The 27,264-nt window shown below is 47.6% G+C and overlaps 1 protein-coding gene across 1 annotated transcript in view; it reads left to right on the top strand.

Moving 5' to 3' along the window:
* The window catches only part of ADAMTS16 (ADAM metallopeptidase with thrombospondin type 1 motif 16), a 162,591-nt gene that overhangs the window by 58,629 nt on the left and 76,698 nt on the right, over positions 1-27,264 (top strand). Inside the window, exons 9-11 of the mRNA XM_030331473.1 lie at positions 5,242-5,379; positions 14,420-14,573; positions 24,021-24,116. Coding sequence (XP_030187333.1) covers positions 5,242-5,379; positions 14,420-14,573; positions 24,021-24,116 — 388 coding nt within the window. The remainder of the gene's footprint in view (positions 1-5,241; positions 5,380-14,419; positions 14,574-24,020; positions 24,117-27,264) is intronic.

Below are 27,264 nucleotides of genomic sequence, written 5' to 3'. Positions count from 1 at the left end.
AGTGAGCTCCGTGCAGAGTCAATTTTTTGAGTTCTGTAACCTTAAGAATTAAAAAGCAGTTTTATATCTATTAGGACTTTCTAAAAATGTTTATTTATTTTTGAGAGAGAGGGAGAGAGAGAGAGAGAGAGAGAGAGAGAGAGTGCACGCAGGGGACAGGCAGAGAGAGAGGGAGACACAGAACCTGAAGTAGGTTCCAGGCTCTGAGCTGTCATTACAGAGCCAGACGTGGGGCTCGAACCCATAGACCGCAAGATCATGACCTGAGCCGAATGAGCCACCCGGGCCCTCCCCCACTTTTTTTAGGACTCTTTGAAACATCCTGTTTTTACTTCTTCGGGTTTGTTTATACTCAGAGGACATCGCTGAGGTTGGAGGAGTGCTATTTTCCATGCCTTTCAGCCAGATGGTCTAACCTCTAACTCCAAGAAAGATCTCAGTCACTGTCCAGCCCATTTTTCCTACTAAGTTCAGTTATTTTCTTCTCAGGACATGTTCTGGATTATATCGAGGGATCTGTTCTATACACAGAAATGGCCAAGAACCTGTGTTTGGATTTGTGTTGGAAAGGGAGAGACAGACACAGCAACCGGAAGTGAGGGTGTGTGTTCTCCTTTAGGACGTGCGATTGAGTCGGGTTTGCTCCTAATCCATGGCGTAGAGTGAGTTTCCTGGTTAGATTCAATCACTTGGCATAGGACGTGTGGTTTGCTAGATGCAGGTGTCGAGAACTGGCATAGACGCGTCGAGTGCTGAGCTACATGGTTTGGAGAATATGTCGCCCGAATGGCCTGGATCCATTTGGAAAATCCTCACGTACAGAGGAAGTCGTGCCATTTGAGGAGGAAGACCCTGGGCCTGGGATTCCGGATCCACTGGGCTTCTCCCACCTCCTGGCAGTGATCAGCGTACATCACACGGTCTTCTCTTACCTAGGTTTCCATCTGCAAAACCAAGAGAGTCTGTGAGATCCTTGGCACGCGTGTGCGGGTGCAGCTGAAGGCGTATTACATGATCTGAGCATGCCTAGCCTACAACACAGGCTTAAATGCTCAACTTGCGTTATCATTTCAGACCATCGAGACGGTCCTCAAACGTATTTGCTGTGCTTGGGAGTATTCGTGAGGGCCACCCGGGTGGCTCAGTCGGTTAAGCCTCTGACTCTTGGTTTTGGCTCAGGTCATGATCTCCTGGTTTCGTGAGTTTGAGCCCTGCATCGGGCGCAGAGCCTGCTTGGGATTCTCTCTCTCTCTCTCTCTCTCTCTCTCTCTCTCTGTCTCTCTTCCCCTCTCCCACTCATGCTGTCTCTGTCTTTCTCAAAGCTAAATGTTGAAAAATTAAAAAAAGAAGAAGTGTTCACGAGCTATCGTTCTGTCGCCCATCTTCTCCCGCATGTACTGACTTTCACTGGTCACAACGTCCACTCTGCCAGCAGAGCCTTGTGTAGGATTCCACGAAAAGACTGGTAATCCACTGCCTCCAAGAGTCTTAACAGAAAGGCAAAATAGACAAGGCGTGCAAGGGTCGGGCCACATGGGCCGTAGGCGTGGCAAGAGACCAAGTCAGGGAAGACCGGGGGAGTCGAAAGAGGCAGAATCGGGTCGCTACCGCAATCCGCTCCAGCAGGCTTGGCTGGTGAGGTTAGATGCCCTTTCGAGCATCCGATGGTGAGGTTGAAACCTCCCCGAGTTGTGGCCGTGTGCTGTCATCAACCTGAGCCCCTACCGCTGGGTCAGGGAGGCCCCGAAGATTCTGAGGGTTTGTAGAACATCAAGGCAACAGCTCCTTGAAGATCTCATCTGACCCAGTGATTGTCAGACTGTCCCCCAGGGAGCCCAGGAAGGCCAGAGGCTCATTTCTCACCAATTTTATCTATTGTTCTTCCTGAGACTTTTTTTGTTTCTGTATCCAAAGGGCGTTTGAAACCTATTGACCTTTGGCTGAACACACACACGCGCCCACACACACACACACACACACACACACACACACACACACATCATATGTATACAAGTAACATCTTGCTATTGAGCAATTTTACCAAGACCAACATTTGAATCCAGGAAGTGGGTCGAAGTTATGAGTTTTCCTTGTGGTATGTGTGGTACCAGATCTTCTGTGCAATTTAAGAGCCAGGTTTTATTACCCCCATTATATGGGTGAGGAAACTGAGGCTTGGTGACTTAAGGGATTTTTTGAAATCCCAACGCTTGTGAATGTCAGGGCACGACCCTGATGGAGGCCTCCACCTCCACAGCCCACACTCTTCTGGTTGTTTGATGCGCCCTGGCCCCTGAGACCCTCCTGATGCCCCGCCCATGCCAACTCTTTCCATCTTGGGTTGTGCTTCTTGAAAAGTCCACATCGAGCTCGAGACCCTGAGGTCCACCTGTGGCATATTGCACCAAGGGTGTGATCGAACCATCCAGATGACATTGGCCTGTGGCTACTTCGAGGGTTTCTTGTTGCCTTAGCTACTGCTGTCTGAACAGCCTGAAATAATGAGCACAACCTCTCACAATATTGGGCTTTTCATCATCCTGGGTGTAGCATCACTAATGAGGAACTGTGTGCTTGCTGATGTAATTGAATCACTCAGAACATACCGTAGGAGGCATTAAAAGCATCTCCCACCAGAATATAAGTCTCAAGTCCGTTTTAATCCGAAATTAGGTTTACATCTGGGTGTTTGGTATTTGGGTTGGTGTTTGGGCTGGAAGGTTGGTCTTTGTTCATTCAACAGACATCAGTGGAGAACCTGTCATCAGCTAGTGAGTGCATTGGCCTGGGGCTAAGCATGGATAAGAAGAGTGGATGTCCTTTAGAAACTTAGAAGCTAGTCCGTAAGAAAGAAAAAATACGTTAATAGTTTTAACGTATGGGGTGAGAAAAACTTTGAATAAGATACTGTGGTTCACAGTAGCAAAAAAAAATGTCTGGTATGTATAACTTAATAGTAATTATATTTCTTGGTTGCCAAATACCAATCTTATCTTCAAAATGCGTTCTGTGCATCCTTCCATGACTTCATTAATGTTCATATCAAATGCGATCACCGTGTGGTACTTTCATGCTAACGTGCTGGCATCCATCACATTACAAGATATGGGCACTGAACTACTTGGAAAAATAACCCTCCAATAGTGGGGCTCGCAGTGGGGTTTGAGAATCCATTCTAGAAAGAGTCATTGAAAATACCTTAGATGAAAAAGTTGAAGACGCACGTATCCCCAGACCCGGGATGTTGTGGCTTTTATTTCCTTAGAAATGTAGGCAGAGGGGAAGCAGATTTATCTGGGGTACCTACTGGACCACGACGCATGTGTCTGCTTCATAGTCGGGTCAAGGGCCGGCCAGGGGAGGGCACTTCGATGGTTCGTTTTCATCACGGTCTCCCCAAGGCAGCCCCCCATATGTGATTACGGTCTGAATCCTTTTCGTAGCCATAACACGTTTCCTCTGCTATATGGTTACCCTGGCCTTGATTGATTGCTTTTAATAGAACTTGAGAGGATGGGTGGAGGCTGAAATGACTCCCATCTGCATCACCCTTGGTACTGAGCAGGAATTTTGCAGAAATTCAACAATGTTTGCACGCCAGATTTCCTTGGCTACGCCCTTCAATCATGCTCGCGTTACACTCTTGCATGGGTCCCGCCTGGGCTCTGAGGTCAGGAATGTCACGTCCTAGTCCTGACCCTGAGACCGTGGGCATGGCTCTCTCCAGTCCTCAGTCTTGCTGCCACGACGCCGTACCCACCTTGCAGGCTTTCGGCGAGGTTTAAGTTAGAAAATACAGAGAACGCGTTTAATACCCTGTTTGAAAAATAGTGAGTGCTTGCAAATATTAGTTGCTCTTTTTACTGTTACTATTAAATCTCTATCAGCAAACCAGTTAAGGGGGAAGATGGGTCTTCAGCTTCAGCAACAAGGGCAGATTCCCCGGCCCACTGTGGGAGCCCGCTTCCCCAGGGTTCTGGGTCTTCTGTCCCTGCTGCCCTGCCTCCTCTCATCATGGGATCCTTGGTGGCAGAACGTCCCCAGATTCAGCATCCATCTCACCCTCCTTTGCTTTGTCCCGTTCTTTTCCCCTTTGCCCTGTACCCCATTCGTGCGGAACCCCATTATCTAAGAATCCGTACAATGATTTGGCAGGTCCCGGACATTAATAGCCAGCAGTGGCTTGATTCTCTAAGAATAGGTTTGCCCTAATGGGAAGCCTTCGGGGTCATAGGGAGCTCCAAGTCCCCCAGGCTTTCTTTCCAACGCGATTAGTCGTGCTGTCCTGCGGTAGGTGAAGACGGCAATGTGAGACTCTTCCAAAGAGCCAAAGCTCTCGGAGGTTAAGAAGAAGAAGCTGACCTGGTGGAGAGAGGTTGCTTCGGTTAATGGGATGCTTGGAGGCACAGGGCTAGCGTTTGCACAAGTGACAGTCATGGGATGCCAGTTGGCATTGTGCAATTAGCTCATCCATAAAGGAGCCTATTAAGCGTTCCAAGAGCCAAGGTAGCTTGACAAGTCCCCCTGTATTAAGTTAGGGCTGGAGCCCCAGAGTGATCTGGTTTTTAGTCAGGAGGAACGGTGCATTGAAAAAATTCCCACAGGTAAAGGCAGCCAGAGCCACCCACTGGGGTTCCACGGCCCTCCTTCGTCCAAAGGGATGTAGGGAGTGCGGTCGAGCGCCGTCCAGCCGTGACAGCCCCCAGCAGTGGCCTGAGGCGGAGCAGCCCTGGATGGGAGCAAGGACGAAATGTCAGCACCACGGGCAGCTGCACCAGGCGGTCAGTTCTCTAACCGTGGGAAGCACCCAACTCACCTGGGGAGCCTGCGTTTGTATTTCCCGCAAACATCTGGGAGTTCTCAAAATCCCCGGCGAGCGGAAAAGAGTGCGGAGAGAAGAAAGCAGTCCAGGACGGTTATCAGCTTTATCAAGATCGAGTGACCTGCCCTCCATACCCTCCTTGAAATGCTTCCTCGTAATTAAGACCTCTGCCTTTAGGAGGCACGTCCGTTTTGGTGCTTGGTGTGCACTTTCAGAACAACTCACCGAATGGCAGTCCTTCAGGAAAGGTCTGTGAATACGTGGGTAGTCTCCACAGCTTGGCTGCACAGACAGTTCATTTAGGCCCGACCGGCATGCAGAAGTGGAGGCGTCCACGGTGTCGACGTGTGTTTTTGTAGAATATAGTGGATCATCGGCACTGTTCTGTGTTTTGAAGGAACCGTTTCTCTCTCTCGTAGCTTTGGCATGGTCCATGACGGAGAAGGCAACATGTGCAAAAAGTCGGAGGGGAACATCATGTCCCCTACGCTGGCAGGACGCAACGGGGTCTTCTCCTGGTCACCCTGCAGCCGCCAGTATCTGCACAGATTTTTAAGGTAGGAACTCCGAGAGCTGGTCGTGTGTCTCTGCGTGCCCTTGGGGAGCCCTGCTCGGTCAGCCTCATTCTGTCCAGGCAGCCCAGGGGTGGCTGTGACTCCCGTAGACGGTTCCCATTTGAAGATGCCACTTGGCCAAGAAGTTTGCCAGACACTTCCTTAGAGCACCGAGTCTGGCAGGCTTAACCCGACGTCATTTGACCTTGAGGCTCAAAGGAAACCCAGGGTGCTTACCAAATCAAAGTATTTGTCACCAACGTTTGGTTTTTTTAACTTCTCACTTCTGTAACTAACCATTTTGTATTCGTGAACAGAAAGACCTGTGCGCACGATTGTAAAGTACACGTAACTTGCGCGCACACGTACGTGTGTGTGTGTGTGTGTGTGTGTGTGTGTGTGTTTTTCCACAAACTACATTTCTTATTAGGAGGGGAAACTTGAGTATATATACCTTAGCTTGGCTCTAAATTCCTGTAATTTTAATAATTATCTTTGGAAAGTTTTACAATAGTGCTAATTCATCTAGGGTCTAGAACATTGGGGAAGGAGGGTTTGACCCCCTGAAAAAGAGATAGTAGATTTTAAGTGTTTTAGAGAAAGAAGGGACTTTAAGAAGCAGCCTTAGTTGGCTAGTAAGGCTGGATCTACCCCCCAGATCTCAAGACTTTGAGTTTGGAGTTTGGTTTTACCTGTTAACCCTGAGCATACTTCTGACTCAGAAGGTCGTGAGCAGATCAGCAAGTGTGCTGTGTGTGGTCATGCAGAGAACGGGTCCTCCCGCCCTGTGGTCTCCCCTTCTTGTGGGGCCTAGTTGTCACCGCAGCTGGTGGTGACCGGAGCAGGACAGGGCCGCATTCCTGGCAGCGAGAGCGCGGCTGATGGCCCGGATCGCACGGGGTGGGTAAGGAATGTCATCTCCCCACGTGCTCTGAAGGAAAAGGGCATGACGGTGAAAGAGAGGGCCAGCTGAGCTCAGCAGCGGCCCCAGCTCCTGCCACAGGGGAAGTAATGTGGGGAAACAGAGTCGGGAATGGAGTCTAGGCATTTTGGCCCCTGGCCCTGGCCTCGCTCTACTGATCCCAAGAAGCCTGGAAGCAAGTAGCCAAGGAGAAGCAATTCTATTGAAATCATGGCTTCTCCTTTTGTTTTTATCTCAACAAAATTAGTTGGTTCAAATACTAAAAAGATGAGGGAGAGCCTTTGTTTGGAAAGTAGCTTCTGGGGCGCCTGGGTGGCTCCGTGGGTTAAGTGTCCGACTCTTGATCTCGGCTCGGGTCATGATCCCACGGTTCATGAGTTCGAACCCTAGGTTGGGCTCTGCACTGACAACACGGAGCCTGCTTGGGACTCTCTCTCTCTCTCTCTCTCTCTCTCTCTCTCTCTCTCTCTCTCCCTCTCTCTCCCCCTCCCCCTCTGCCCCTCCCTTCGCACTCTCTTTCTCTCTCAAAAATAAATGAACGTAAAAAAAAAGAAAGTAGCTCTTAACTCAGTGAAGACAACTCATCTCTGACCACCAGCACAGGCTGCTGGCCCGCGGGCCGCAGAGTGGAGGTGCCGTGTCCATCTGAACCCCCAGCGTCCCTTGTCTTCCCTTGTGAACACACTCTCCTGGGACCTGGCGGTGGCCCCTGGAACAGACTGTAGTCAGGTGTTTTTTCCCTCCTAGAAGTTACCCCACTTTCCACCTTCATCATTTCTTTTTAAGTTTTTAATGTTTATTTATTTTTGAGAGGGAGAGGGAGAGTGGGAGCAGGGAAGGGGCAACGAGAGAGGGGGACACAGAATCCGAAGCAGGCTCCAGGCTCTGAGCTGTCAGCACAGAGCCCGACTCACGGGCGGTGAGATCATGACCTGAGCCGAAGTCGGACACTCAACCGACTGAGCCGCCCAGGTGCCCCGACCTTTGTCATTTCAAGAACGTTATTTCCCTGGTTCTGGGAAGAATTGCTTCGGCTCAGCAGAGAGGGCACGCGTGTTCATTACACAGAAACATACTCTGTTTTTCCAGACACGTGGAAGGCTCGCGCCTGCTCTCTGACAAACACACCGGCCTTCCACAACCCACTGATCCTCGTCAAGGAGATACGAAGCGTGTGCTTCTTGATTCCCAAAATGCATCTGTGCTGGCAGGAGACGGGCTGCCGTGTTTAGTTCTCAATTAGATGCGTTCACACTTCTGAGATTCAGCATGGAAGGTATATTCTTGGCAGAAGGTAGCCGCCAAAACCACCTTCCCGTGAGACTTTGGAGCAGGTCATGACAAGAAAACAAACAAAAAAAATAATTAGAATTGACAGTCGGCTGAAGAGGAAAAGCAGATGGAAATAAAAAATGAAGAGGCAACGCAAAAACACACAAATATGTCAGTCTTAAAATGTATGCTTAGGCTGCGCTATTGAAGCTTGAGATTGGGCAAATTTGGTCTTTCTAGAAACCAAAGCAAAAAAGGAGATCAAATCCATTTCCTATTAACAGAAAATAGGGCAAATGCTGATATTTCAAGGAAAGCAAAGCTTTTGCCAGCGCAGAATTCTTTAAAAAAGATGACACTGTGTGTATATATATGTACACACACACACACACATATGTATATGTATATGCTATGTAAAATATATTACATACTCCTAACTAATTATATGGCATACAGTGAGTGCTTATAAATGTTAATAGACACACATGACGAAGACGTGGATAGGAAGTGGTTACCTGTGCACACGCTTCCCCACGTCACCTGATGACCTCCCCCTTTCTACCGTCCTCTGGAACCCCCGCTAGAGGGGGTCCATCCTGGGCCTGTCCCAGGCACCAAGACCACATGCTCTTACCTTTCCCGTTTCTGCCACACCATGATGTCAGCAGGTGAACAGGGGACACCTAGCTGCAGGGTGCAGGACCCACATCGACTCGACCAGAGTTGGTGGAAGAAAAACAGAATGGCGACACCCAAGAACCACCAAGTTAGCGGCCAGAGTTTGTAACTGATGCCCGTTCCTACAGTCAAAACTGAGAACTAGTTTTTCCGAGCCAGGGATTAAGGGCGAAAGTCCGCGGTTCCTGTTGTGCCCCACAGACCCCATTCAGGTTTCCCCCGGCCGCTCTGGCTAGCTTCGATGAGCTCCTTATCTTGGGTTCTAGGTTTTCTTTGTTGTTTTTTTTTTCTCCTCTCTTTTTCTCTTTTTCTCATTATTTTTTTGGTCAAGCCCCTTTTCTTTCCCTTTTTTTTTTTTTTCCATTACGTAAGTGACATCATCTAGTTTATAGCACACCATAGGGTGGGGTCACATGGGTATTTCTTTCTGTTGGTACCCCCAGTTTGCCCCTTATCTCAGACTGCCCCCCACACGCACGTGGAGCTATGAGCCCACGGCTGGTTTCCCTTTCTTGCTGTCTGTTCATTCAGTTCTCCAGATGACCTTGCACGACTCTTCTGAGCCAGCATCCTGACTAACAGCCTTCAGCTTGGGGTCCTTCCCCCTATCAGTCAACGTACTTAATGCCTATCGGAATGATGGCCGCCTTCCGTATCTTATGGCCCCCAAAAAGAGTGAGATTTTGTGGATAATATCCAACTCCTGGTAATATAAATCTGCATTCTAGGAAGATAACGCTTGATCATTTTTCTTTTATTTCTATTACCAAAAACAGTGTGGTCATTATTCTCCCATTGGGGTCGTTCTGACATTTGCTGTTCCCTGTGTGGGGTCCTCATGGGGTCGAGGTGGGGATTGTTAGCATGGTTTGTGGCTCTTTCTGACACCGGTTCAGATTTGCTTGAGGTGCGTGTGAGCGTGTGTGTGTGTGTGAAGAATTCTGCTTTCCGTCATCAAAAAGGGCATGAACTTAAGCTCACGATGCTCTTATTGGTATTAACAAGGGAAATTGTAGTCTTCTGTATCACAAATCTTCCCTGTAATTTTCTAGATTATTTTTCAAAATGTTATAGCTTTTTCATTTTAACGGTGATGATGAAGATAAACATTTTTGACTTTTTTGAAACATTCTCGGACAAATATTGGAAAGCCAGGGATGCGAAATTTGGGTGTGCAGTGAGAATCAGCATCGTAAAAGAGTCCAGATAAAGTTTTTAAGCTGCCAAGAAATATAGGAGATCTCGTGGAAGGGAAATTGTTATATGCTTAGGGAACAATTGTTTTGATGACATTAGATATGGGCTGTGATCTTCGAATCAGACTGTGACCCTCGGAGGGGTTGCCAAGAGTCTGGTTCAAAGACATGTTTGCTCTGGGATCCCAGGACGGTTCGATGTCTGCTCAAGTGTGCTCATTTGTTTTTGTGTCCATCAGTAAAACCCTTGTGGGGCAATTCCGTAATAAACCTTTATTTGCAAGAACTCTGCTAATTTCTCTGGGCCACATGATTATAAACAGATATGCAAGATTACATATGTCACCCATTTGTTTTCTTGAAAAGTTACATTTTCCAAGAGAGCCTCCTGTTGTCAGATTCACCCAAGCTTTCTTTTACTTGGGGTGACCAGTCGTGAATCAGACACGTCTACACTGTGTTAACAGTGGTGTCTTATTGGTGTAAGGAATCGGAGACTGTCTTCTTTGACATGTTTGCTGACTTCCTGATTTCCACGTAATCACGATCCTGTTCTCCGCCAATTGGGCAGCTGTTTGGATCCGATCCCAGCAATGAGTAAGGACAAGTGGCTAACTTATAAAGATGAATCCACTTGCCTTTAGTAGCAGTCTAGCATTTGGTATGTGGAAAAAATATATAATAAAGGACCTCGGTTGGTCTGAAGTTGTCAGCACAGCATTTCTCCACAGTTGGTAGTCAGGAAGGACAGATACGTGTTTGGAGTAAATTCATCGACCTAGTCAGTGAAGTCATGCGTCATTTCCTGTGAACGGACACAGACCTCATCCCATGTACTCATGTCTGCGTCTGGGAGACCTAGGATTAGGGAAATTTGAGCTCATTAATTTAGTTTAATGACGACGGGGACTCATCTTCAATGTGCTTTTTAAAAATGTGAATCCTTTATTGCAGACCTGTGAATGTACCTCCCCTCTGACCCTATGAATCGAAGTCAGTCCATGGGAAAGGGGGCCGTCACTGGGAACCAGGAGTTTAAAGGATACATGAATCCCCTTCCATACCCCATACCCCGTCTGTCAAGGAGAAGGTTTGATTTGACCTGAGAGCCCATTAAGCATACTTTTGGGTGTAATGGAAAGAATGCACTTCAGTTCACATCTTGCTCTGCTGTATAACGTTTGTCTTAAGAAAAACCAAGCCGCAGCTGTCCTTAGTTTCTGCAGGAAGACGGGAGAGCAGGCACTGCCCTGTGACAGAAAGAGCAGCAGAGGGGATCAGAGCTCAAATGCTGATCGTGGCTTTACCAGTCGTGTCTGGGAAGGTCTCGACCTTGGCAAGTAATATAATCTGTTCCAAGGGCCCCTGTTCCCGACTTGGACAAGGAAGAGAGACGACTGTAAGATCTCTCAAGCTCGTTCACCTTTTATGGCTCGTCAATCAGAGTGGGAAACGGACTTTGAAATACCACTGTGATATCTCTGACCTTGCCTTGTTTTTTTATTAACGTTATTTTTGTCGTGGTTAAACAGATATATAGAAAAGCACAAAATTATGAGGGTTCCGCTCAGTGAAATTTCACACAGTGAACGTGGCACTGTACCTTCTTCTCAGATCAATGTACAGAGCTCAATATAATAGCCAAGAGAGGAAACAACCTGTCTGTCGTCTGTCTACAGATGAATAGCTAAAGATGAGATATATGTATGATGGAATGTTATTCAGCCATGAGAAAGATGGAAATCCTGCCATTTTTGACAACGTGGTTGGACCTTGAGGGCATTATGCTAAGTGAGGGAAGTCAGAGAAAGACGAATACTGTATGATCTCATTCATCTGTGGAATCAAAAAAACCAAACTCATGGCAACAGAGAGTGGAGAGGTGACCGCCACGGTGGGGGTTTGGGGACATTGGTGAAGGTGATCACAGGTACAACTTTGCAGTAAGATGCATGGGCTCTGGGGGCTCTTGTGCGCGGCATGATGACTAGAGATTGATGTACTCTACGTTTCACAGCTGCTAGGAGAGTAGACCTTAAAAGTCCTCACGACACATGCTCACAACTCTAAATACGTGGGGTGATGGATGTGGTAACTAACCTTTATAAAAAGGCACAAGACACAGTGACTACCCCAGAGATAGCCCTTCCCCAGAGATGGTCATTCTCCCGATGCAGGACACCATAGACTGGTTTTGCCCATTTCTGAACTCCCTATGAATGGAATCATGAGCTATGTGCTACTCGGCGTCTGTTGCGATTGGCTAAATATCATGATTATGAGGCTCATCCTTGTTGCTACCATAAAAATATAGCATTGTTTACTCATTTTTGATTGCATGAGTATGCCGCAGCTTACGAATCCATTCTGTTGGTGATAGACATTTGAGATTCGGACTTGGGGCTATTAGAAGAAATGCTACTCTGCATCGTCTGTGTGTTTGCCTATACATCCCTGATTTTACGTAGGACTGGAACTTCAGGGTCATAAATACACAGTCTGGAGTGTCCATAGACACTGCCAGACAGCTTCCCTAAGTGGTTGCACCAAGTCACACGTCTAGAGCCATTACGAGCGTTCACATGGGTCTAAATCCTGGCCGTCGCTTGGTCTGGTCGGTCTTTTCCATTTTAGCTCCGTCGATGGGGGTAGCGGCATTCCAACGTGCTAATTAAAGAGATCCTGGAGTGCCTTTTTCATGTTTAACGGACACTCGAGTAATCTTTAACGAAGTGCCTCTTCAAATCTCTTGTGAATTTGTAAAAATTAGGCTTTGGTGTTTCATCTTGTATCTCTTGATGGGAGTGCTTTATATATTCTGAGTAGGAACACTTTGTCCATTATGGAGAACATGTACTGCAAATATCATCTTTCACTCTGTGACTCAGTATTTACACTGTTAATGGTGTCTTTTGGTGAAAAGAAGTTTTTCTTTGTGTCACGGAGACCAGATTAATCCCTATTTTTCCTTTAGGGTTAATGCTTTTTTGTGTATTGTTGGGGAAAAAAAAAACCTCTGCTTACCCCAAAGTCCTGAATATATTCTTCCATGTGATCTACAAGCCTTATCGTTTTGCTTATCACATGTAGGTCACCTGACTTTTGTCCAGCACATTCAAATGAGCCAAACACATTTTGTTCGTGTGGATGCTATGGGGGATTGTTCCTACAGTGACAGCGCTTTTCCTTCTTACGTCCACACCGTGGGGTTTTCTCACACCTGCCCCATTGGCCGTGCGCTTAGCTGTGAGACCTGCTGGGGCCGAGGGTAGAAATCAGACGTGCTCCAGCGTGAGCCTAACCAGAAGGACCAGGGTACGATCAGCATGGGGAGTTGCAGCTCTTCAAAGGTGAAGCTAATTGGAACCGACTTTTACATCCCAGTAGTGGTATGTGTGTTCCCGAACCTTCTTCCAGGCTCCCCGTCCGTGAGCTTCATTTTTCTTGGCCAGGCGGGAACCTTGTCCTCAGGCCATGTGCTCATACATTTACACAAACTATAAAAATTCCTGAACCTGTGAACCTTTTTGAATTTTCAGTCTCTTGCTTGGGCCGGTCCGTTGGCCGACATGTCCTAATTTCCTGTCCGTAGGGTAGGGATAAGATTGCCTCCCTGATGTAGCCTCCGGGAGATACTGGGGAACACTGAACTAGTTAGTGTATAGAAATCATTTGCGATCCATCAGAAAAAGGTTCTATGGAGTTCCAGAATTGCTAAGTCCCTCCTGTCTTGGAGTGTTAATTATGCTTTTATTCGTTTTTCTTCACTTCAAAATATCCGTCTGCACTATGATTGCCTTAATAGTGGTAGACAAGTCATTTATTGAACATGCACAATGAGCCGGCCACTGCTCTGAACACTTTCCTATCATCTGATTTAATCTCTCTTTCTCGGTTTGCTCTCAGAAGGCTTCTGACCTCCTTGTATGTGGGATTAATGTCTTACCACGGTTAACTGGTACCACCCCTTGTGTTTTGTGTGTGGATATTAATTGAAGGTATGCATGCATGGACTCCAGGCAGTGGGATCTGGGACTGGGCCATGGAGACTGAGGCCAAAATGATCCGGGTCAAGGTGGGTGACCACACAAAGGAAAGTGTAGGGATGCATGGGTGGGTCTGCTCTTGGTCAGTATGTTGAGAATATGCAGGGGTGGGGGATTTTTTTTCTTGTTGAAGTTTGTAAGTAAAGTTTAGTTGCTACGTGCAAACACTGTTTTCCCTTCCTCCAAACGCAAAAATTTTAACTATGCACGTAGGGAAGGGAATACCGTGTTTGTGTAGGAAAAAATCATTAGTTGGTCTTTAGCCATCTGCTAGTGAACTTAGGCAGAGTTAATTTCCTCCTTGACTTGGGAATCGAGTCAGAAATTAGCGTGAGTGGAGAGCATTACTGGTAGAAATTGCTGCTGTGTTCCATGGCAAACCTCCGGAGGCTGTGAGCTGTGGTGCAGGTGGTCCCTGGCCCCGGGGAAGGAAAGAAGGGAGGGAAGGAGGGAGGGACTGACGAGAGGAAGGAGGGGAAGGAAAGGAAGGAAGAATGGAGGGAGGAAAAGAAAGAAAATTCTAGTCTTTGAGGTTGATTGTGTTTGCCTTGCCCAGTGCCCATTGCCATCTGTTGATCGTTCATGGCAAGAAGCATACATAAAAGGTGTCTGCCGTCGGAGCTTCTCACGTTGTCCATCTGGTTGTGCGATTCCGTTTCCCTCTGCCCCGTGATAAGCTGGAGAAATCTGATGAAGAACAAATTGCCCTCCTGGAAAAGATGAGATGCATTATGAGCAATTTGAGGACATGTGGCCCCCGCATCCAAAGATAATCGAGATTGATGTCAGACCCCCGGAGAAAAACGCCCCCTCCTCTCTGTTCGGGCTGTGTTGTCAGATTGCATGAGAATATCAAGGCGTAACTCAGTGCGTATCTCTGGTAAGTCTTCCGGAATCACGAGCAGCACCATCTCTCCTCTGCGTTTCAGCACTGCCCAAGCTCTGTGCCTTGCTGATCAGCCGAAGCCTGTGAAGGAGTACAAGTATCCTGAGAAGTTGCCGGGAGAGTTGTACGATGCAAACACTCAGTGCAAGTGGCAGTTTGGAGAGAAAGCCAAACTCTGCATGCTGGATTTCAAAAAGGCAAGTGATTATTGGCAAGTGCTCAGTGCAATGTGACTCATAAAACCGTTTTATTCAGTGTAACGGACATTGATGGATTCTGCATTTATTGGGTACCTACCAAATGTCAAATCCTGTATGTGAAAGCTGGTCTCCTATAACAGGAAACACATGTTTTACTGGCAAAGAAAGTGATGGTAGATACTGGTGTGGGTATCAGTTTTCACTGGAGAACGGACTTGGCCCGTTAGTTCAGCTCTTTCTTTCTGATTTATCACGTGGGAGCTCGGCAGTAACCTTTGGTTGGTGTAAGTTGGCTAACTAATACTCTGCGTTTTTTTCAAACGCTGTTAAGCAAACAGCACCGCCCTGCTCTATCTTCCTTAGATGTAAGCGGAACTTACTATGGAGAAGCAGCCTATCTAGGGCTTCTGATTATTATATTTCCCAAATACGGGATTGCTAGAGAAGTTTCTCCTAGAAGCTGCTATCTCCTCCGCTGAGCCCGGGGCCATCACTGGCGTGGCTTCCTAACATAAACCCCACATATGGCAGAGACGTGTGCTTGTGCTGGACGGGCAGACCGATGGCGATCTAGGAACTTTCTGTACCGAGCCACAAGGGAAGGGACCCATACATTAAATGAAAGCCACTATTTTTGAGATTTCTCTTAATGTAGTTTATAAGGAAATCGAGAGGAAAACAGACAAAAATACGATCCTCCAGAAACCTCCACCGTTTCATAATGCGCCGGGAAAGTTTCCAATTGAAATCTAACGTGATAATCTCTTTTCTTCTAAACTCAAGGAGAGCTCCCCCTAAGATCAATTACAATCCATGTGCCAGAACTGGGTTCTCGTCCCCTCGGCTGGGTAATCTCAGCCTTAAAGAAGAGCGATAAGTCAGTCACCAGCAGCACGTATTCCTAATGTTGTCCTCTTTGATGGGCAGAACGTGTGACATCCCTAAGAATTTTGCGTGTTATTCTTCCGTTGGTTAAGGGAAAGGAGCATAACACTAATTGGTTTTTTGAAGGTGGGATTTCCTACAGCACGCTCCTGGTTTCCACATTATTTTTGCTCTGTGACCGTGGGCGGTGGCATCCAGGGTACCCTAGCGCCACTTGGAAAGTCCCAGAAGTTAAATGCAGTACACCTTTCGTCATTGAGGAGATATTTACATGCAGTGAATCACCAATGTGTTTACCCACGTTTGTAACACAGTGTGTTACCGGCACACTGATCGAGATGTGGCTTACTTCTGTAAAGCCGAAAAGTTCCCTCCTGCCCTCTCCCATTCAGTCCCTTCCCCACCCCGGTGAGCAACATTGCTCTGATTCCCAGCACCTTAGGTACACTTGGCCTATTCTGGAGCTTTGTAATTGCCAAGGAAAGCATTTGCAGTGTCATGGATGGAGCTAGAGAATATAACGCTAAGTGTAATAAGTTAGAGAAAAACAAACACCGTGTAATTTCAATCACACGCGGAATTTAAGAAACAAAACCGAAGAGAGAGACAGAGAAGCTGACTCTTAACTCTAGAGAACAGGGTACCGGAGGGGAGCTGGGGGTAGGGGGTGAAACAGGTGAGGAGAGTTAGGGGCACACTCACTGGGATGAGCGCTGAGTAGTGTGTAGAGCTGTTGAATCACTGTATTGTATACCCGCAACTAACACCGTGTGTTAACTACATTGCAATTACGATTAGCAACTTCAGTGACGAATAGAAAACGAATATGATGTTAGCTGTTGGTTTTACATAGTTACCCTTTATCAAACAGACGAAGTTCCTTTTTGGGCCTAGATCGTTGAGAGGTTTTATCACAAAAGCGTGTTGACTTTTGGGAAACGTCTTCTGCGTCTGTTGATGTAGTTATATAGTTTCTCTTGTTTATTAGGTTAACGTGAGGAATTGTATTGGTTGGTTTTAAATTTTGTCTCCTATTGGCTACGCTTCTTTTTTAAATTTTTTTAATGTTTTATTTATTTTTGAGAGAGACAGAGAGAGAATGAGCAGGGGAGGGGCAGAGAGAGAGGGAGACACAGAATCCCAAGCAGGCTCCAGGCTCCAAGCTGTCAGCGCAGAGCTCGATGTGGGGCTCAAACCCAGGAACCGTGAGATCATGACCTGAGCCGGAGTCAGATGCTTAACCGACTGAGCCACCCAGGCATCACGCTCACACTTCTTTTTTAGTTCCCTCTTTCCTTTCGGAGTAAACTTGCTTTTAAAAATTCTATTTTTTCCTCAATTTCCATCTTAGCCATACTTTCTTACACTAGTTTTTAGTGGTCGTTCTAAAGATTATAGCTGCATCTTTAATTTACAGTCTGTGTAGAATTAACATTGTGCCACTCTATGTAAAATGCAAGATCCTTACAACAAGTCAGTCCATGTGGCCCTCCTTCACACTGTACTGTTGTCACGTATTTTATTCTGTGCATGTTACAAGCTACCTGACACAACGTTCTAATGTTTGTTTTAAAATAGGGAGTTACGGGATGGCCGTGTGGCCCAGTCCGTTCAAGGGCCGAGCGACTGGCTCTTGATTGCGGCTCAGGTCATGATCTCGGAAACCGTGAGATCGAGCCCCACGTTGAGGCTCTGTGCTGACAGCCCAGAGCCTGCTTTGGATACTTTAATTTATTATTCTTTTTTAAACGTTTATTTATTTATTTTGAGGGAGAAGGAGAGAGTGTGAGCAGGGGTGGGGCAGAGAGAGACTCCCAAGCAGGCTCCGCACTGTTAGCTCGGAGCCCGATGCGGGGACAGGTCTCACGGTTCCGGAGGTCGTGACCTGAGCCGAAATCAAGAGCCGGACGCTCAACCGCTCAACGGACTGCGCCACCCAGGTGCCCCAACAGGGAGTTGCTTTTAAATAAAATTGGACCGTCTTTCACATTCACCCACCAATCCACCGTGTAGTACTTATGCATTCTTATGGATCAGCTTCAAATCGTATCACTTGCTTTGGCCTGAAGGACGATTTAGCGTTCCTTATGGGCCGCATCGGCTAGCTACAGAGGATGTCAGCTTTTCTCTCTCTGAAAATGTCATTATTTCACCCACCACTTTGAAGAATAGTTTTTCTGAATATAGAATTCTCAACAGTTTTTTCTGTATTTTTACCCTTTAAAAATTGGAAGGATATAATTCCACTTTCAACTGGACTCCGTTGTTTCTGATAAAAAGTTGGTCATCATCTGTAGCTTCTGCCCTCCCTCGTCACTTGTCTAGACAATTCAGCAAGCTCTACGTTTGGGTTATTTTAAGTTTCAGTTGCCAGAAATACCATCTAGTTCTTTGCAGGCTATATCTCTCTACTGGAATTTCCCATTTTTTTCATTCATTCTGTCTACTTTTTCCTTTATAGCCTTGAGTATATTTATAACATAATACATGATCACTTTATGTTGTATAAATTTATGTGAATAGGTGATCCCTTGCCCCTTTGAGGCTTTCTTTGGTTCTTCCCTAGGGCGCCTCTCTTTCAGTCTGTCCTTAGCCCAAGGGCAAAGCCTGTGCTCTAGAGTGTGGTTCTCACTCAGCGCACGTGGACTTCGGACTCTCCCCTGAGGGCCCAGAATGCTCACTGAGGTCTCTCTACCACGGGCGGGCCCAAACTCCGGCGTCTCCCAGCACGGTGTGGCCTCTGTCCTCCAGCCTGTCAGCTCTTAGCCCAAAGCTGCTGCCTCGTGCTGGGCCACACGAAGCATCATGTAGTATGTCAGCCATTCACCCCACGGATCGGGAGGGACCTCAGGAAATCCTCAGGCAAGCACCTGCAGCCCCCAGCTTAATGTGGCTTTTTTCTTTTCTGGTCCCACATATTCTCATGGATTCTGGCTCCTTCTGCAGGCCCAGCTCTGATCTCTGCACCGTCCATTCGGGGGGACTGCGTTATCTGCCTGGGACCCACCTCTGCACCACGGTCAGCAAGGTGCTCCAGGCAGATTGACGCGGCCGCGGTGTCACTCAAATTACAAATCTCCCTCTTGAGGGACACCACTGTGCTGCCTGTTGCAAAGTCCAGAACAATTGGCCCAAATATTTTGTCCAGTTTTACGTAGTTTCTGTGTGCAGAGACGTAATCCTGGTACCAGTTAACGTCATCATGGACCGTGGAGGAAATATCTTCTCAAGTTAAACAGAAATACATCCATTAGAATCAGTGAGGTCAGCTCATTCCCTATGATGTAAAGCTGTTTTTCAGCATAAATAAACGTGACGTATTTTCTAAGTTAAGTACCATTCGTGTGGCCACAATCTCTAGGATCCTGAATCTCAAATTTAGTTATGGTGCAGCACTTAAAGTATCTTCCAAGTGAATTAAAGCATCTCAAAATATTTTCACTAATAAAATTTATTTTTTTTTTTATGAACTCCTTCCCGGAGCACCTGGGTGGTTCAGTTGGTTAGACATCCGACTTTGGCTCAGGTCATGATCTCACGGTCTGTGAGTTCAAGCCCCGCGTCGGGGTTCTGTGCTGACAGCTCAGAGCCTGGAGCCTGCTTCGGATTCTGTGTCTCCCTTTCTCTTTCTGCCCCTGTCCCACTCGCTTTCTGTCTCTCTCTCTCTCTCTCTCTCTCAAAAATAAATAAACATTTAAAAAAATGTAAGTGAACTTCTTCTGAAATTTTATGAAATGGGTCTGTTTTGTTAGGTTGAAGTATAAAGATCCAGAGTTTACTGATGGGAGAATATAAAATAATAACCAGCAAATTACCTGGTGCCTAATCCCGCAACTGACACATAAGGGCTTCTCAATTGCACATTTGCTGAACAGGGGGATAGACAGAGGAATGCTATTTTAGAAAAGGGCTCTTTAAGTCCCTCTGCTATTTAGTTTGGGCAAGTTAATGAATAATGTGAACACATATGTATCTGTCTCTGGAATAGATGTGTATATGGTGTATGTGTGTTTACATACTCATGTATGAATTCACGCACATATATGGCCATGGCTTTCTCTGCCCTCTGAGGACTTGCATAGGGATCATTGGAATTAGTGATGAAAGAACCCTGCTTCTTCAAAAACAAAAATAAATAATTGCAGTAATTTATAGATCCCATTATAACATCATTTGTAATGGGATTTCAGTTTGTATTTTTGGAGAGTCTGATACAGACACTTTGAGATATTGGATCTGGTAGTGCCGAACTCACAGTGTGGAAATCCCCAACACTGCCCTCTGAGAATGTTGGTTTTATTTGTGGTGTTAGATTGTGAGGTTGAACTTAACCAAGTCAGTAGGACTGAAACCGGTCTTCATAAACATAGCTCTGTTTTTTAAGTTTGTTTATTTTGAGGGTAGAGGGTGAAGGGACAGAAAGAGAGAGAGAGCAGCAGAGGGGGCGTGGGGTGGGGAGGGAGAGAGAATCCCAAGCTGGCCTCAAGCTGACAGCACACAGATCGACGTGGGGCCCGAACCCACGAACCATAAGATCACGGATCTGAGCCAAAACCAAGAGTTGGACGCTTAACCAACTGAGCCACTCAGATGCGCCATGAACGTAAGCTCTTAAACTGGAGGACAGACTCGCAAGTGAGTGCCCTCGTTAAAGACCATGCTCCTTAGCTGCAAAGATGAAAAAGCAAGTGTGGACTCTCCATGTGCCTTTAGCTTTGTCCTCCCTGAGTTAAGTGTTAGTTGTCACGTCTTCATCGCGTGTGTTAGCATCGCGTCTTCATCTAGCGCCTCTTCTGCCCCGTCAGCATCAACATCAGCGGTGCCTGGTGGCCTGACCCTGGTCTGAGATGCAGATGCCAGAGTGACTCGGAAACCTGATCCCCTTTGTGTCCTGGGTACTGTAGTGAAACTGGGAGCTTCCCCCCACACCCAGCATGTCTTACATTCCAGTTCTTTGACCCTAGACGTATGATTTAATAGGGCCTTTGTTCCAAGAGGACCCTGAAATTTAATAAAGGATGTAATGACGTATAACAATAATGGTTAATTTAATACAATCCTTGCACACTATGTCCAGAAGTTAGCAGTTAAGTCAAAGTATGATAAAAGTGGGAGGGTGTCATCGGTTTTTGGTTGTTCAGTTGTTTCGTGGTCATTTTATTACCTAATTCTTTGAGATGCTAGAAGTTTCATGTGTTTTCCAGGATAGAGTGTCACATTTTTGTGAAACGTCAGTTACGTCTGTAGGGTACCAAGGTTTCAAATACGTTTTGCTATGTTGGAAAACAGCATGGATTATATGATATTTCAAGGCTCTTCTCACTCTTGTGATTTGTTTTGGCCTGGAGTACTGCGTTGGGGATCAAGCCGGTTCCAGGATGGGCTGAAATACACAGGCGGCATAGGCCAGGCATAGACTGAGTTAGTGGGTCACGTGCCTTAGGGTTAAGCTATCATCCACCTCCTGTATTTGAGAGCTTTGTCCTTAGTAAAGTAAAAAAAAAAAAAAATCACCTTTAATGGTATCTTCCATTCATAGTTCTGTATTCTACAGAATGTTCCCGGAAACCACGATGTAAGAATATTGTGAGAATACTTTAAATAGTAGGGTCTAGATCTAGTATTTTCATACATAAGGTGCCCTGCCTATGTCTTCTTAGATGTTTTTACAATCGCATCTCATTGACCGTTATCAATTTCCTTCCATAGGAAAAATGTTCCCGCTCATTCCATCCAAGGTTTCCACAGGAATAAACTGACAGACGTTCAGCTCACTCAGAAAGCGTTTATTGAAAGCCAGCTAGGTATTGAGCTCTGTGTCAGGTAGCTATGTCAAATACACAGGAATAATTTAACATTTAAAAAATTTTTAATGTTTATTTATTTTTGAGAGACAGAGCGTGCATGGGGGAGGGGCAGAGAGAGAGGGAGACACAGAATCCGAAGCAGGCTCCGGGCCCTGAGCTGTCAGCACAGAGCCTGACACGGGGTTCGAACTCACGGACCGTGAGATCATGACCTGAGCCGAAGTCGGCCGCTCAACCGACTCAGCCACCCAGGCAGCCCTAACTTAACATTTTAAAACACCATTTATTTTGTATGGTCTTGGATAGTCTTTGAAACTGCCCCATCCGTTGGTAGCACCCGCTCCCTGAGGCCACGGCCGTGAAGCCCGGCAGAGCGGAATTTGGGCTGGAGTCACCTCCCACCCGTGGAGTGAAGGAAATGTGTGCTGCGCTTGGTGCCCCCGGGGTAGTGGCCTGAGTTGGGTGTGTTAACGACAACCACTGCATTTAGCTCCCAGGACAGGTCGTGAGCGGGATGGTGCGGGGGCGGGGGGGGGGTGGTTCCCATCCTCAAGCGTACGAGGCGGACACCGGGTCCTGCCTGCCCGGATCTGCCCTTCCAGTCCACACCGATGTGCCTCCCTTCCCGGAAGCCCGGACTCTCTGCCCAACCACTGTGTCCATCTCCCATGTGACCCGACCACAGGAGCAGCCACCTCGTTCCCATCCACCCATTCATTTCTTCATCCATTCATCCACTTGTGCCTTCATTGGCTTACGTGTCCAAACCCAGCCTCCGGAATTCATGGTGAGCCACCGCTGCAGGGCGGGGACGCCTGCCTCCCACTGCGCTACAGACTCTGGTTCTGATCCACCACTTTCCCACCCAGACATCGAGCCTGCGTCCGTGAGCTCCGATTTCAAGGGAGCTTTATTTATATCCTGGTATCCTATCAAGTCGTCACCCTGCAAGCCAGCGCTTTGCAGTTGTCTCTTTGGAGAGTTGCAGACGCTCGGGCCCCTGCTCTTACGGATTCCTTGAGGTCTGCTTACGGCTCTGATCTGTAAACGCTGTTCTGGCCAAGGACAGAGGCCCCCAACTCAGCATGCCGAGTTCGTGAGAGGCATTCGCCACCGACGTGACACATTTGCCCCAGTAACGCTTAGCGACTGAACGCCGGTTCACATCTCCAGAACAGTTGTGCGGATCATTTAAGAAACGTTAGCCTCCTGTGCGTTTGAAGCTACCACCAGCGTTCCTGAAGGTTCCATCCTTTTCTGAGTCTTACTCTCGCCCCTCTCTAGGATGTTCCTTTGGGCGTAGAAAGCTATGAAAGGAAAACTGATTCCTTGAACTCGGAGAGACTTTCACTGTGTGTAAATCTCAGATCTTGTTTTATTTTACTGCCCTATCAGCCATGTGGGTCTTCCTTCCTCTGCCCAAACCCTTTGTTCTTTCTCCCTTGAATGTCATCCCCTCTTCCGTAACAAAGTCCGTAAGCTCAGGAATTGGCTGAGACATCATATCTTCCCGTGTGTCCTTTCCTGAGTCTTCCTGCTTGCACGATATGGTGACTTACAGCAAATTTACCCCATTAGACCGTGTTTGAGAGGGTGGGTCTGGGTCATATTCCTTATGGAGTCTCCCTCCTAGCAAGGCAACTGGCATATTCTAGGCCTTCATCAAAGGTTGGGGATGGGGGTGCCTGGGTGGCTCAGTTGGTGAAGCGTCTAGCTCTTGATTTCAGCTCAGGTCGTGATCTCAGTTTCATGAGTTTGAACCCCACATTGGGCTCTGGGCTGACAGCTGAGAGCCTGCTTAGGTTTCCCCCCCACCACGCTGTCTCTGTCTCTCTCAAAATAAATAAATAAACTTTAATAATAATTAAGAAAAACGATTGGGGATGGTGGGTGGGTGGGTGGATGGATGGGCAAGTCAGAAAATTTCATAATCGACTTTAATTTAGGAATGAGGATTCAGACTTGGAGAGGTGAAAGAATAAATTGTACAGTGTTAGGCTTTATCGAACCTTTTCAATTTCTGTCGTTTGCTCCAACCTCGGGATTCAGCCTATTTTACTTGTTAGTTTAGGAGAGATGATTTTGTGGGGCACCTGGGGGGCTCAGTCAGTTGGGCGTCTGAGTCTTGATTTTGGCTCAGGTCATGATCTCACGGTTGGTGAGTTCGAGCCCCGAATCGGGCTCTGAGCTGTCAGTTCAGAGCCTGGAGCCTGCTTCAGATTCTGTGTCTCCCTCTCTCTCTGCCCCTCCCCCGCTCATGCTCTGCCCCTCTCTCTCTCTCTCTCTCTCTCTCTCCCCCTCTCTCTCTCCCCCCGCCTGGCAAAAACAAATAAACATTAAAGTTTATGAGTTTGAGCCCCAGGTCAGGCTCTGCGCTGATGGCACACTGAATTCTGTGCTTGGAGTTCTCTCTCTCTGCCTCTCTCCCTGCTCACACATGCCCTTTGTCTCTCTCTCTCTCTCTCTCTCTCTCTCTCTCTCTCTCTCTCTCTCAAAATAAATAAACTTAAAAAAATTTAAAAAGTACATCATTGTGTCAAATTGATGATAACTACATCTGAATAAATAAAAGCTTCAGGGACGGAATGAAGTCGGGCCGAGTCTAGAACATGAGTCTTCTTTACCGTTTTCATCTGCTGCTGCTAACCCGCTTTCAATTTATATCCGCCGTTTTCCCCTTCAGTCATTCAGTGATATTTTATTGTAGATCTGTGGACCATTTGTAACACTAACGACCTTTTCTCCCCGGTAGGATATCTGCAAAGCCCTGTGGTGCCACCGAATTGGAAGGAAATGCGAGACTAAATTTATGCCTGCAGCAGAAGGCACCGTTTGTGGGCATGACATGGTAAGGACCTAATCTCGGGTCATGGGTCATGCTCGGATGTCACAGCCTCTACCCACGCGTCTCTCCTCCTCCCGCGCTGGTGTTTTGTCCGCCCGTCTTCCTCATTTCTATGTGCGAACCTACCCCTGGGTCAGAAGATGGGGTTTAATCTAGATTGGTACCGGGAGGGGGCTCCTTTCTCCTCTTCTTCCTTTCCCGATGATGTAATTGGTGGGCCGTCTGCCACTAATAGATGTGGATGCCAGGCGACAGGTGGCCACCGCATGTATTTAATGAGGGGAAACATTAAACCCTTGACCATATTTTAACCGTGGGCAGCACCCGCATTAGGTAGTGCTGTTAAAGGCACAGAGCATCAATTCGAAGACCCTGGAGCAGACCATTCTGACCTGTCGTCTCCCCTGGGAAAAAAAAAGAGAGGCGCTTCGGTAGAGAAAAGAACTACATAAAGCAGCACATTTATTACTCACTGGTAGAGAATGATGATTTTGTCATTGAATTGAGAGTATCTTAATACCCAAGAGTGTTATTTTGACTCCTTTGATTAAACCTGTGATTTCACTGTTCTTTTTAATATATAAGACTATTATTGAGGGGGTGTCTGGCTGGCTCAGTCGGTTAGGCATCCGACTTCGGCCCCAGTCGTGATCTCGTGGTTTGTAGGTTCAAGCCCCACGTCAGGCTCTGTGCTGACAGCTCAGGGCCTGGAGTCTGCTTAGGATTCTCTCTCTTCCTCTCTCTCTCTGCCCCTCCCCCACCTGTGTTCTCTCTCCCCCCCTCCTCAAATAAATGAACATAAAAAACACATCTAAAATATAAGACTGTTGATAAAGATGGAAATATACGGGACCCAAATTATTACATAACCATGTCTGCAAGGCTAGGCGTGTGACCTTTTCAGTGATGCTAATGAACGTGAAAGAGAATTTCATGCCTAAATGTCACTGGTTCATACGTGTAGATTCCAAAGCAAATATATCACACCCTGAACGTATTTTAATGGGAGCATGGACAGAAAGGGTTAAACGTGTTAGCAGACAGTGCTGACACGTGCTCCCAGGATAAATTCTGGCGACACCGACAGAGGGAATGAAGAGCTAGGAGTGCCCCTACGGCACAGACCCCTATGTTTAGTCCCTCAAAGACGGGGGTACTCACAATTAAATCCTTCTAGAGATATAAGCAACAGTAGTTAAATAATTCATACCCATAAAACTCTGGGGCACCTGGGTGGCTCAGTCAGTTAAGCGCCCAACTCGAGATCTCAGCCCAGGTCTTGATCTCAGGGCTGTGCGTTCAAGCCCCGAGCTGGGCTCTGTGTTGGCCTCCGCACTGGGCATGAAGCCTACTTACAAACGAAACGTAATCAATATGCTTTTAGAGTCTCGGAAGAGGAGAGGAACCCTCCGGTGTGCCACAACGTGGAAAACACACATGGTCGCGGCACGCCAGGGAATTGGCCTGAGCGGTAAGCCGCAGGTGATCATAACCTTCTGCACTTAGTTGGTTGACATTTACTCTTCAGGTGACAGTTTGCAAAACGAGGCTGCTCTCCGGAACGATTGGCAGAAGCTGCAGCCCACGCGGGCCCCGGGGGGTTCTCAGGTCACCTGCTTCCTTGTAGGACCAACTCCCTAGCTCTGGCGCTCCCTGAAAATCACCTATACATTCTCATTATGTTTTATTTACCGCAAAAGCACAGTCAAATCGGTGGTTCTTGGTATTTTCAGTTCATTTCCCTTGTTGGGCCAGAATACACGCGGGACGGCGTCAGCACTCCTGTGAAATCTCCCTTTGCTGTTAATTGCGTGCCTTCCTGTGTTACTGGCTGTCGTGCGTCCCTGAGCTCTATCGGTCTAGAAGCGTGTGTTCCCAGACGTCAGTGTCGCAGTGCTTTGGCCGGTCCCGGTCGGTGCGTTCTGGGTGATTGGCTACAACCATGCCGCTTCTGTGCACTTTTCTCCTGGACGGGAGCCTGTTTCCTTGCACCTTGCGCTGCCTGTGAGGCTTGCGCGTGGCGGAAAATGGGGCTGATGTTGATTGCGTTTTGTAGCATGAAGCTCTATCCTGAGTACCTCAAATACAGGCGGCCCTGACGACCACCGTGTGAGGGCGAGTCTGTCGCGGCCCCCCTCGGGCACTCAAGAACCTTTCCAGGGAAGGACGCTGGGTTCCTCACGCCAGGGGAATCCAGGGCAAGGGGCTGGGACCACAGCCCAAAGCGTAGGAAAGCAGATTCTAGCCCGCTAACAATCGTGGGCCTCTAATGTAGAATTAAACCAGCTCTCACGTTACCCAGATCTGACACTCGGTGCTCGGTGCTTGGCCCGTGTGACCACATCAGATTTTTGGAGCAGCCCAGCCTGGTGGTACGCATCATCGCTAAGGTTCTCGGCGGGGACACGCAGGCTCAGAGCACTGGAGTCACCTGCCCCGGGCCACACGGCAGCAGGACTAATACTGAGCTTCCTTTTCTCCCCGCTCCCCGAGTCAGCGGCTGCATCTTATCAGGGTGCTTCCCGTGTGGGCTGGGTTTGGAGGTGCCATGCAGACTCCGGGGACAGTATCAGAGCAGGAACGAGCATGCATCGCGACATCTCGCTTGCTAAGATGAAGCCTTCTCTCGAACGCCGCGTTGTCCATGAATAAAATACAAATGGTGAGAAACGTGGGGAGGTCCCGGAAACCTAACTGGTGTTTCGGTGGAAATGGCGTGTGCGTACTTAACACATGCCCTTCCCCGACCCGCTCACGGTGGGCTCCCCAGCTCTGTGACCTGCGTGGACTGGATACATAAAGTCGGTGTGCACGTGGATGCACGTGTTTGGGCCCCTGTACCTTCATGCCCACGTGCATTTCCCCCCTCCAACCTCCTTCGGAGAAGTTACGGTGTTTTCTCCTCAGACCTCCAGAAAGTTTTTGTTTAATAATTTTTTTTTGTAGTTTATTTTGAGAGAGACAGAGAGAGAGATGGAACAGGGGAGGGCAGAGAGAGAAGGGAGAGAGAGAATCCCAAGCCAGCTCCGCACTGTTAGCACAGAGCCCAACCCCGGGGTTTGAACCCACAAACTGTGAGATCGTGACCTGAGCCGAAACCGAGAGTCCGATGCTTCACCGAGTGGGCCACCCGGGGGGCCCCTAAAAGCAA

This window comes from Lynx canadensis, chromosome A1 (assembly GCF_007474595.2).
Source record: "Lynx canadensis isolate LIC74 chromosome A1, mLynCan4.pri.v2, whole genome shotgun sequence".
NCBI classification, from domain to species: domain Eukaryota; kingdom Metazoa; phylum Chordata; class Mammalia; order Carnivora; family Felidae; genus Lynx; species Lynx canadensis.
This window is presented reverse-complemented; position numbering and strand designations above follow the sequence as displayed.